This window comes from Ziziphus jujuba, chromosome 6 (assembly GCF_031755915.1).
Source record: "Ziziphus jujuba cultivar Dongzao chromosome 6, ASM3175591v1".
Taxonomy (NCBI): domain Eukaryota; kingdom Viridiplantae; phylum Streptophyta; class Magnoliopsida; order Rosales; family Rhamnaceae; genus Ziziphus; species Ziziphus jujuba.
This window is the reverse complement of record NC_083384.1, coordinates 7,235,907-7,247,266: the sequence shown is the minus strand read 5'-3', so window position 1 is coordinate 7,247,266 and position 11,360 is coordinate 7,235,907. Positions and strand designations below refer to the sequence as shown.

The 11,360-nt window shown below is 33.9% G+C and overlaps 3 protein-coding genes across 3 annotated transcripts; all 3 read left to right on the top strand.

Moving 5' to 3' along the window:
- Positions 1–325: 325 nt before the first annotated feature.
- On the top strand, positions 326–819 carry LOC132803975 (TMV resistance protein N-like). Its single transcript, XM_060817845.1, has 2 exons — positions 326–397; positions 454–819. The coding sequence occupies exons 1-2, from the start codon at positions 326–328 to the stop codon at positions 817–819; spliced, it is 438 nt and encodes a 145-aa protein (XP_060673828.1).
- Positions 334–9,582, top strand: LOC112492383 (disease resistance protein RUN1-like). The gene is made up of 3 exons (XM_060818476.1): positions 334–815; positions 8,287–9,400; positions 9,511–9,582. Exons 2-3 carry the CDS (start codon positions 8,465–8,467, stop codon positions 9,565–9,567), a joined length of 993 nt encoding a protein of 330 aa, XP_060674459.1. The 5' UTR covers positions 334–815; positions 8,287–8,464; the 3' UTR covers positions 9,568–9,582.
- On the top strand, positions 9,552–10,743 carry LOC132799258 (disease resistance protein RML1B-like). The gene is made up of 2 exons (XM_060818477.1): positions 9,552–9,857; positions 10,040–10,743. The coding sequence occupies exons 1-2, from the start codon at positions 9,573–9,575 to the stop codon at positions 10,529–10,531; spliced, it is 777 nt and encodes a 258-aa protein (XP_060674460.1). The 5' UTR covers positions 9,552–9,572; the 3' UTR covers positions 10,532–10,743.
- Positions 10,744–11,360: the final 617 nt, after the last annotated feature.

Here is an 11,360-nt window from a genome sequence, read left to right as displayed (position 1 = left end):
TTTAAAAAATCTAGATGGAATATTTCCTATCACATGTTTGACAAATAAAGTTAACGCGACGCCTTTTTCCTCTGTCCTCCTCCATGCTACAGAGTGAGAGACACACAGCGTTTTGAGCAACCGATCTGGAAGACGGTTTTGGTGTTTTTGGTAGACGTCCTGTGGGAAAAAAATAATAATTAGAAGAAAAAATCCAATAGGAGAGGACAAAGGTATGGGTAACAGAGGCACATTTAGTTAGCTTACCTCAAGACCAAGCTTCCATTCAATTTGTACTAATTTATAATTACTTTTGCTCGTGGATTCACATTTGCAGGTTATAAACATGGCTTCTTCTTCTTCTTCTTCTTCTTCTTCTTCTTCTCAAGAAAAGTATGATGTATTTCTCAGTTCAGGGGTGAGGATACCCGCGATGGTTTTACTGGACATCTTTATAATGCTCTGTGTCAAAAGCATGTCAACACATACAAGGATGATGAAAACCTTGAAAGCAGCCATAGATTCTCTGAAATCATGGAGGCGATTAGGGAATCTAAGATTTGCATAAAAGTTTTCTCCAAAGACTTTGCATCTTCCACATGGTGTTTGGATGAAGTGGTCCGCATAATCGAATGCAAGAGAGATGGAAATGATGTTATAATACCCATTTTTTATGGCATTGAACCATCCACCGTACGGAAACAGGAGCAGAGTTATGCTGAAGCATTCGCCAGACACGAACAACGTTTTAAAGACAGTATCTACAAGGTGCACCGGTGGAGCAATTCTCTCAAGGAAGTGGCTGGTATCAGAGGTTATAATTCAAAGAAAGGAAGGTAACTTTCTATCTTATCAGTTTTATAATATATACACAACAAATAATCACATATTTGCTAAAGAGATTACGACTGTTTACTATTTAATTTCCGGGTGTTAAATGATGATTTTTCAAATGGTGTTGGTGATGATTTCTTAAACTTTGAAGTTCTAATGTATTTAGGTCAAACCTTCTAGAGGTTGATGTTTTCTATTTTATACATTTTAACAAAAAGTGAAAACAGTTTTAATAACAACATTCTTTTATTAATCCGAAGAAAATTATTGAAAAATAAGTTTGATATATTATTGGATATGTTTATTATAAGCGGATTATTGGTAACATGATATGATAGCTTTGGTGGGCAAGAAGCTTTCTGTTGAATCCTTGGTGTTAGGATCAGTCCAAAATTTTTCATCGGAATTCTAGACAAGCCCTGATCCCAGGAAAATTTTACCGGACGTTCCAATGCAAAATCAGGCAGAACTTCCCCTAGGAGTTGGACTTACCACAAATTTCCTACACTGAAAACATACTTCTATATACACCACCTTATTCCTCCCACATTACTACAATTTAATTCCACAAATTTGCAGCACTCTAAATGAATAAAAGGAAATCAGTGCATAATTAATAAATAAATGTCCAATACCGTATACAGAGTATTATACAAATAAATATGAAATTTATTCAATGTCAGATAAGGAAGCAATACAAGATGAAGAGGAAAAAGGAAGGAAATGCTTCTTGGACTTTCAGCACTGAACTGAGACGTCGGGCTCGCCCCGGATGATCAATGTCTCCCAATCCTTATACCTGGGGGAGCGGAATTTAAAAATATGAAATGCTAATCATCTCAGTGAGTGACCCTATCTACTGTACAATTATAATAGTAATAATAATTATAGTACACTTGATTAATTAATAATAAATAAATAAATAAATAATAATTAATTGAAAATAATATTTTCTCTTAAAACCCTCACCATTCATTCCATTGGAAAGGTTCCCCTTTTAAAACATTTTCGCAAAACCCAATCTTTTATGCCAAGAAAAAAAAAATCAAGGAATATTTAATTTAATAAATAATTAAATAATCCAAATACGAATAAAATGTAATGAAATTTAATAAAATAAATTTAGAATACTTGCATGAAAAAAATATAACATAAAGGAAAAATTCAATGTATATTAATCAAATTTGACTTAATAAATCAAAATAAATAGTATCAAAAATATAATTTAAATAATTACAAACAATCATGTAAAATAAGTGGTAGAAAAATACTATAATATTCATTTTGAAATATACCAACCTATATAATAAAAATACGCTAAGATGCATTTTAAAAACATTGATTTAAAATAAGTGACATAAAATATGAATAATTGTATTTTAGAAAATATTAATTGGAAATAGATGATAAAACAATTTAAATACATTTAAATTTAATACGAGTTTAAACCTTTAGGATTTGAAATTTATATTTGGAAAATAATACTTGATGCACCACACTATATACCAGTGATGCCCTATGATACCTAGCATCCCGAACACCATCTGGCGGGAGGTTAAAGAGAGAAACTTGCATACGGTCGCTTCGGCATCCCGATAGCGCCGCTGCTTAAACCGTCATCCCAACCATGGAGGGGGGCAGCTTATGGCCAATATGAAACTTGCCTGCCCTTGGTCCGATGGCAACTCACGGGAGACATTATAACTTGCGCGCTCATCCACATATATAGTACAGAACACCAGTACTGTATGAGTGCGCCTAAACAAATAACCAAATTTATTATTAAAATACACAGTTATTTCCAAAATTCACCGTGAGAATTATACCATTTTTCAAACTCACATTTCCACGTTTTTCTTTAATATTCCCAGCATAAATCCATCGATAATAATATACAAATAATTTTTCCACAAATCATAAAATCAATCAAATAATATTCCAAGGGCATAATTATATAATTTGAAACCACCAAACTTAACCAATATTTTTCTTGAAATACTAAAAATCAAATCATGCCTACAAATAATATTAAAATAATACTGTATTTGAAAAATTCTACAGGTCCATAACTTTCAAACCACATGTCCAAATCAGACGTACTGCTAGTTTGTGAACTCGTATCGACGAGTACTTCACAATCATACATGAGTCAAAGCTCAACTTTGCATGAACAAAAAGTCAACTCCGACACCCTTTGGACAGTTTGGACCTCAATTTGTTTTGCTCATAACTTTCAAACCGTAGCTCCGTTTTCAATGTGCTACTAGTCTATGGGCTTGTGATAATGTGTACTTTCTAATGGTACCTCGATTAATGTGAAATTCCATCAGGACCAAAAAGTCAACATTTGATCCATTCTCAGTCAATGATGGTCAAACCCGATCAACCTTGGTCAAATTTTAGAAATTTCCGATGTACTTTGGGACGGGGTGTTACAATCTTTCCCCCTTACAAAAATTTCATCCTCGAAATTTTATACGTCACAGAAACACATAAGAATATTGGTTGCGGATTCGTGCCTCGAGCTTCCATGTCGCTTTCTCGACTAGATTAATTCACTACGAGACTTTTGATTGAGAAAATAGTCTTATTTACCCATATGCATTCTTCATGATTTTAAAAAAATCTGCACTGGTTGCTTCTTGCACAACAGGTCTTCGATGTCTTTTCGTAGCTCCGATGCATGAAATACATTACATACCTGTGTTAACTCTTCCAAAAATGCTAACTCGTACACTACAAAACCAATTCTTTCGCTAACCTTGTAGAAATCAAGATAATGAGAACTTAGCTCTCTTGTCAGCCAACGTATACGACCCTCTTCTACGGAGATAATTTCAAAAAACTCAATCTCGGACTTCGAATTCAAGATCTTTTCCATGCACACCGACTTAACTCTTTTGTCGATCCTGAGCGGTCTTCAAACTCTCTTGGATGACTTTCACCTTATTCATAGTCATCCGTAGGTGTTTGCATCCAATTCAGGTTGGTCGTCGTATGGTGCTTCTCCTCACCCACTTCACTTCAACACTGCGGAGTTTGGCGTTGTCTCTTATATAGAGCTCCGTAAGAAGACATTTTAATACTCGATTGGTAGTTAATATTACAATGAACCTTATCAATGACAATTGCTTATTCCCACTCCTTTCGACATTACATAATGCACGGTCTCAGCATAACTTCCAAAGTGTAAATTCTGTACTTCGCTTGTCCATTGGCCTGTGGTGGAAGGCGATACAGTAGTTAACTCTTGCTCAAAGTGTTTCTGTTAACCTTTGTCATAGTCTTGAAGTAAAGCTCTAATCTCAATTAGACGTAATGGCTATTGATGCTCTGTGTAGTCTCATGATATGCTTTACGAACAGCTTGGCCGACTTGTCTTAGTGAGAACCACTCTCGTACCAATAAAAAGTGCGCTAATATTTCTACTTTCTGCTTCCACTTGTCGGCAACTTACATACATTGATTCTAATTCGGAAACTTCCTTTATCGTGCCAATCCACCAATACTTAGTGAGCATTCGATATATCTTTATACCTTTGGGGTGTATCACATACGTCGAATCACGTGCTCCCTTTAGGATCTCTTTTTTGAACTCAACGATATCCTACTCTTGGATTCTCAATTGGCGATACTTAAACCTTAAATCGATATTGGAAAAACCATAACATAAAACAAATAATAAATATATTTTTCAAAATACCACTAACATAAAATATATACAATTTATCAACCTAAATTAAATTTTCAAATTTCCTCAACAATTAAAATATAATTTATGAAATTTACTAATTAAATCAATGAAATAATAAATAATAAAAAAATTTATTTTAATTAGTTTAAAATACCTTAACTTGCATAGGCAATTGTTAAAATTCGACCTTTGAACAATAATGAAAACATGAATAAATGCATTTTAATAATCATTTTAAAATAAGTAAAATGAATCGATTAAATAATAAAAAAATACTTAAAACATGCATTTAAAATAAGAGTAACAATATAATAAAATTTATTTTAAGTCATCCAATCAATTTAAACAATAAAGTCATAGTAAAATGCACTTTTAAAACATTAATTGAATAAATGATAAAAACACATTTTATATAAACTCTCATAATCAAGGTAAATTATAAAAACATGTCAAAATACATTTTAATTCACAACTTTAAATAAATAATAAAATCAATGTAAATGAAATTCATGCTAAAACATCGATTTAAATAAATAATAAAAACATGGATAAAATACCTTTAATTTCAAATATTACTTTGAAAAACATTTAGTTTTTGATAATCAATCGGAAAAATATCTTGAATCCTTGAGATTGATCGACATACATTCATACTCGGCAGCGGGTATCGATTATGGGTGGTGACCTTGTTAAGTCGTTGGTAGCTGATACACACCCTTAGGCAAGAATGAATCATTATTCTCCATGAAAGAAACGGATGTCATTCATGATGATAAGCTTGATCTAGTGAAACCTTTATTCACTAAATCTTGCAGCTAAGCCTTTCAGTCCTTTAGCTTTGACGGAGTCACATGGTATGGCGGTATTGAAATAGATCGGTATCCAAAGCCAATTCAATGGTGATTCGATATCCTTTTTATGGTTGTAATCCAGGTAACTTGTTGGGAAAACGCTTTCGAATTGCTTCCCACTATAAGCACTTCCAACGCTCACCATCTCCTCGGGCATCAACCACATAGGTCAAATACCCTTGACAACCATTCTCCGATAGCTCCTTGGAGACGAGGATAGAAATTAACCACGGTAAAGACCTCCTAACTCCTCCACGAAGCACCACTTCAGGTAAGCTGAAACACTTTAATTTTACTCCTTTATGGTAGCAGTCCATAAACATAAGATTCATAACTACTCAATCCACATCTAGGACCATTTAAACCCAAAAGGTCTAACTTAATCAGGTCTCCTCCTCTCACCTGAGCTTCGGTAAAGAAGAGGCAATCCTTGACCATCGACTAGGCCATAGGAATTCCCCGTTAGGATAGGTGATTCTAATTGACACCCTCGAAGATTAGACTTATTTAAACTTGGGCAACGGATTTGCTTCGAGACAGGTAAAACGAGAGATTAGACGCAGATGGGACGCACAACAATGCACAGTCCCTTAGGAATACTAGAACCTAGAGCTCTGATACCAACTGTCAAGACCCGTCCTAAATTCCTCACCGGAACTCTAGACAAGCCCTGATCCCAGGGAAACCCTATCGGACCTTCCAATGGAAAATCCAGCAGAATCTCCCCTAAGGATTGGACTTACCACAAATTTCCTGCATTGAAAATACACTTCTATATACACCACCTTATTCCTCTCACATTACTACAATTTAATTCCACAAATTTGCAGCACTCCAAATGAATAACAGGAAATCAATGCATAATTAATAAATAAATATCCAATACAGTATAAGAGCATCATACAAATAAATATGAAATTTATTCAATGTCAGATAAGGAAGCAATACAAGATGAAGAGGAAAAAGGGAGGAAATGCTTCTTGGACTTTCGGCAATGAACTGAGACGTTGGGCTTACCCTGGACGATCAACGTCTCCCAATCCTTGTACCTAGGGGAACGGAATTTAGAAATATGAGATGCTAATCATCTCAGTGAGTGACCCTATCTACTGTACAATTATAACAGTAATAATAATTATAGTACACTTGATTAATTAAGAATAAATAAATAAATAAATAATAATTAATTGAAAATAATATTTTATCTCAAAACCCTCACCATTCACTCCATTGGAAAGGTTCCCCTTTTAAAAAATTTTCACAAAACCCAATCTTTTATGCCCCAAAAAAATCAAAGAATACTTAATTTAATAAATAATTAAATAATCCAAATACGAATAAAATATAATGAAATTTAATAAAATAAATTTAGAATACTTGCATGAAAGAAATATAACATAAAGGAAAAATTCAATATATAATTCATAAAATTTGATTTAATAAATCAAAATAAACAGTATCAAAAATATAATTTAAATAATTACAAACAATCATGTAAAATAAGTGGTAGAAAAATACTATAATATTCATTTTGAAATATTCAACCAACCTATATAATAAAAATACGCTAAGATGCATTTTAAAAACATTGATTTAAAATAAGTGACATAAAATATGAATAATTGTATTTTAGAAAATACTAATTGGAAATAGATGATAAAACAATTTAAATACATTTAAATTTAATACGAGTTTAAACCTTTAGGATTTGAAATTTATATCTGGAAAATAATACTTGACGCACCACACTATATACCAGTGATGCCCTATGATACCCAGCATCCCGAGCACCATCTGGCGGGAGGTTAAAGAGAGAAACTTGCATACGGTCGCTTCGGCATCCCGACAGCGCCGCTGCTTAAACCGTCATCCCAACCATGGAGGGGGGTGGCTTATGGCCAATATGAAACTTGCCTGCCCTCGGTCCGATGGCAACTCACGGGAGACATTATAACTTGCGCGCTCATCCACATATACAGTACAGAACACCAGTACTGTATGAGTGCACCTAAACAAATAACCAAATTTATTATTAAAATACACAATTATTTCCAAAATTCACTGTGGAAATTATACCATTTTTCAAACTCACATTCCCACATTTTTTTTTAATATTCTCAGCATAAATCCATCGATAATAATATACAAATAAGTTTTCCCCAAATTATAAAATCAAACAAATAATATTCCAAGGGCATAATTATATAATTTGAAACCACCAAACTTAACCAATATTTTTCTTGAAATACCAAAAATCAAATCATGCCTACAAATAATATTAAAATAATACTGTATTTGAAAATTTCTACAGGTCCATAACTTTCAAACCACATGTCCAAATCGGACGTACCGCTAGTCTGTGAACTCGTATCGACGAGTACTTCACAACCATGCATGAGTCAAAGCTTAACTTTGCATGAACAAAAAGTGAACTCGGGCACCCCTTGGACAGTTTGGACCTCAACTTGTTTTGCTTATAACTTTCAAACCGTAGCTCTATTTTCAACGTGCTACTAGTCTATGGACTCGTGACAACATGTACTTTTTAATGGTACCTCGGTCAATGTGAAATTCACTCAGGAACAAAAAGTCAATATTTGATCCCTTCTCGGTCAACGACGGTCAAACCCGGTCAACCTTGGTCAAATTTTAGAAATTTCCGATGTACTTTGGGACGGGGTGTTACACTTGGTGCCCTAATTTATATTTGTATTTGTGTGATACCCTAATTTATATTTGTATTTGTGTTTGTATGTGTTAGATTTATTATTGTTTGGGTTGGTGGCATTGTTATTTGCATTATTTAGCATGTGCTAGTCTAATTTCTTTTCAATCTTAATAGGCTTAAATATGAAGAGGTGTATTGAAAAATAATACATTGTTGGGCCCTATTTCTCACAATATGTGTTTGATTTATTCATTTGTTAGGCCGGACTACATGCTAATTCAAAAAATTGTAGAAGACATTTTATTAAAATTGCGTAAATATCAATTAACAAATGATCATTTCAAGGGCAGCCTTGTTGGGATGACAGAATGTATCAAGGAAATTGAATCATTGTTATCCATTGGCTTAATGGGTGTCTGCATCATAGGTGTTTGAGGCATGGGAGGAATTGGTAAAACCACCTTGGCTAGTGTTATTTATCAAATATTTTTATATTCTCATTTTGAAGGTTATTGCTTTCTTAAGAATGTTAGGGGAGAATTCGAAAGATATGGAATAAATCATTTAAGAAAGAATCTTCTTTCCATGTTGTTAAAGGATGAAGCTATTCTAAACATGGACACCCCATTTGTAGTATCAATCTTTATTCAAGACAGATTCCATCATAAAAAGGTCCTTGTCGTTTTAGATGATGTGGATGCAGTATCCACATTACAATATTTAATTGAAGGTTTTGACCAGTTTGCTGATGGAAGTAGAATCATTGTCACTACTAGAGATGTGCAGTTGCTTAGGTTAGTGGCTGATAAAATTTATGAGGTTAAGAAGTTAAATCACTTTGAAGCCCTTCAGCTCTTTAGCTTGCATGCTTTTGGACAAAATTCTGATCTTGCAACGAATTATGAAAATTTACCAGAAAAAGTGGCAAATTATGCGGATGGCAATCCATTAGCTCTTAAAGTCTTGGGCTCTTCCCTTCACTCCAAAAGCAAGAAAAAATGGGAAAGTGCATTGGGTAAGCTGCAAATAGATCCTCACCAGGACATTCAAAAGGTGTTGAAAATAAGTTATGATGGATTAAGCAACAAAGGCATCCAGGATATATTTCTTGACATTGCATGCTTCTTTAATGATGGAACTGATAGAGAATATGGAGAAAACATACTACATCGTAGTGAGCATTTTGATACAACAATAGGAATAAGCATTCTCATTGATAAGTGCTTAGTTATCAAATGTCAAAGAAAGTTGTACATGCATGCTTTAGTACGACAGATGGGCAAGGCGATTGTTTGTGATGAAAACAAAGAACCTGGAAAACGTGGTAGACTATGGAAGACTAAGGATGTTTGCCATGTATTGGAAAGAAATACGGTAAATGAAAATCAATTAATACATTTATATGTGTATATATACTAGTTAATACATTTCCCTATATATATGGTATTGTTATAATTAATCTATCACATCGGTTTGATTTTCAGGGAAGCTCTACAATTGAAGGCATATTATTGAATCAGTCTGAACTTCAAAAAATGTAAAAGTGATGCCTACAGCATTCTCAAAAACGTACCATCTTCGATTTCTTAGAATGAATTTTGATGATAGATTTGTCTTTAAAAGCATAGTCTCAGAGAAATCAGGATGGGCTCCTTACAATAAAATGATTCTTCCTTTTGAAGGTATTGAGTATCTTTCTGATGAGCTAAGATATTTTCAATGGGATTTATACCTTTCAAAATATTTGCCATCAAATTTTAGTCCTAAGAATCTTGTAGAACTTGTTATGCGTGAGAGCCAACTTGTGGAGCTACCTTGGAATGAAGATCAGGTATACTATCCTTAGCCTTGATCAATATATATATATATATATATATAATTATGACTAAGTCACAATATTCTGAGTTTAATAAAATATGGATACACACAGTGGGATGTATAACCCCGAATTATGCATCTCACCAGATCTAGTTTAATTATTAAAGTATGTTTTTGTTTTTTGGTTTGTGACAGCCCATTGGGAAGTTAAAGAAAATCGATCTTAGTTATTCTGAGCACCTTATTCAAATACCAAATTTGTGTAGGGCTATAAATATTGAAAGTATAAATCTTCGAGGTTGTAAAAGTTTGGCTCAAGTTCCTTCATGTTTTAAGAAGCTGGATAAGCTTCAGCTACTAGATTTGACTGATTGCATTAGTCTGAAAGATGGCATAGAAAATCTTCCGATGAATATAAGGAAGTTAAGATTGGGTGGAACAGCAATAGAAGTGGTGCCCTCATCAATTGGGTGTCTTGTAGATCTTGAATATTTAGATTTGAGTGGCTGTAAGAATCTGAAACATGGCATAGAAAATCTTCCATTGAATATAGTGGATTTAAGATTGTCCTGGACAGCAATAAAAAGTATTGTCCTCATCATTTGGTCTCTTGAATCCCTACAGATTAGATTTGATGTCTTGCAGAAATCTGGAAGATGTACAAAATATTTCGATGGGTATAGGTGATTTAAATTTGAGTTGGACACCGATTAAAACTCTACCGGAAAGCATTTGGAAGATGAGACATCCTGTAAGTCTGTTTCTTAATTATTGTCCAAACCTGGAAAAGCTTCCAGAAGTCTCGGATTGTTTAAGTTCATATATTCGAATTTTGAGTTTAAGTGGTTGTACGAGATTGAAATCAATACCGGAGCTTCCACTACGATTAGTATGTTTATATGCAAAAAATTGCACATCGCTGGAGACAATATCAAGTTGGAGGGATCCCCAATATGAATTAATTGGAAGAATATGGGGGGGGGGGGGGGGGGGGGGGGGGGGGGTGGTGTAGGTTTGAAAATTGTCTAAAATTGGAAGAGCACACACGGAACAACATAATTGCGGGTCGTTTACGCCGTACCATTTCTTTTGCTCTGGTTTGTTTATACTTTATACATTATACATATATATGGTCTAATAATATACGAACTGGATGGTTTTTTCAGTGACTTGATTAATTTGTCGTCCATGCTGTACAGGATATTGTACATCTTGAAGCGGTGTATCCAGGAAATGAAATCCCAGAGTGGTTCAGCTATCAAACTGATTGTGGAAACTCAATCCACATCCAGCTTCCTCCTAATTGGTTTCATAGTAATGATCCCTGATTCAAATTTGTTTGTTGCGTTGTTTTCAATAAATCTTGGATGGATGCTATCTTCCATTTTGAATTCAATTTCAAAACCAACATGAACAATGACGACCGTCTTTATGATTATCGGAAACCATTAATGGAAGGTCCCGATACAATTTATCCAGATCACGTCTTCATAAGTCACGAGAAGATCAATTTGAT

What these genes read in the sequence shown, in the direction of transcription:
- LOC132803975 (XM_060817845.1), top strand. Translation starts at nt 326, where the DNA reads ATGGCTTCTTCTTCTTCTTCTTCTTCTTCTTCTTCTTCTCAAGAAAAG. An exon ending in ATGTATTTCTCAGTTCAGGG is followed by an intron (nt 398 to 453) that starts GTGAGGATACCC and finishes CTGTGTCAAAAG; the next exon opens with CATGTCAACACATACAAGGA.
- LOC112492383 (XM_060818476.1), top strand. Translation starts at nt 8,465, where the DNA reads ATGGGAGGAATTGGTAAAACCACCTTGGCTAGTGTTATTTATCAAATA. An exon ending in ATGTATTGGAAAGAAATACG is followed by an intron (nt 9,401 to 9,510) that starts GTAAATGAAAAT and finishes TTTGATTTTCAG; the next exon opens with GGAAGCTCTACAATTGAAGG.
- LOC132799258 (XM_060818477.1), top strand. Translation starts at nt 9,573, where the DNA reads ATGCCTACAGCATTCTCAAAAACGTACCATCTTCGATTTCTTAGAATG. An exon ending in TACCTTGGAATGAAGATCAG is followed by an intron (nt 9,858 to 10,039) that starts GTATACTATCCT and finishes GGTTTGTGACAG; the next exon opens with CCCATTGGGAAGTTAAAGAA.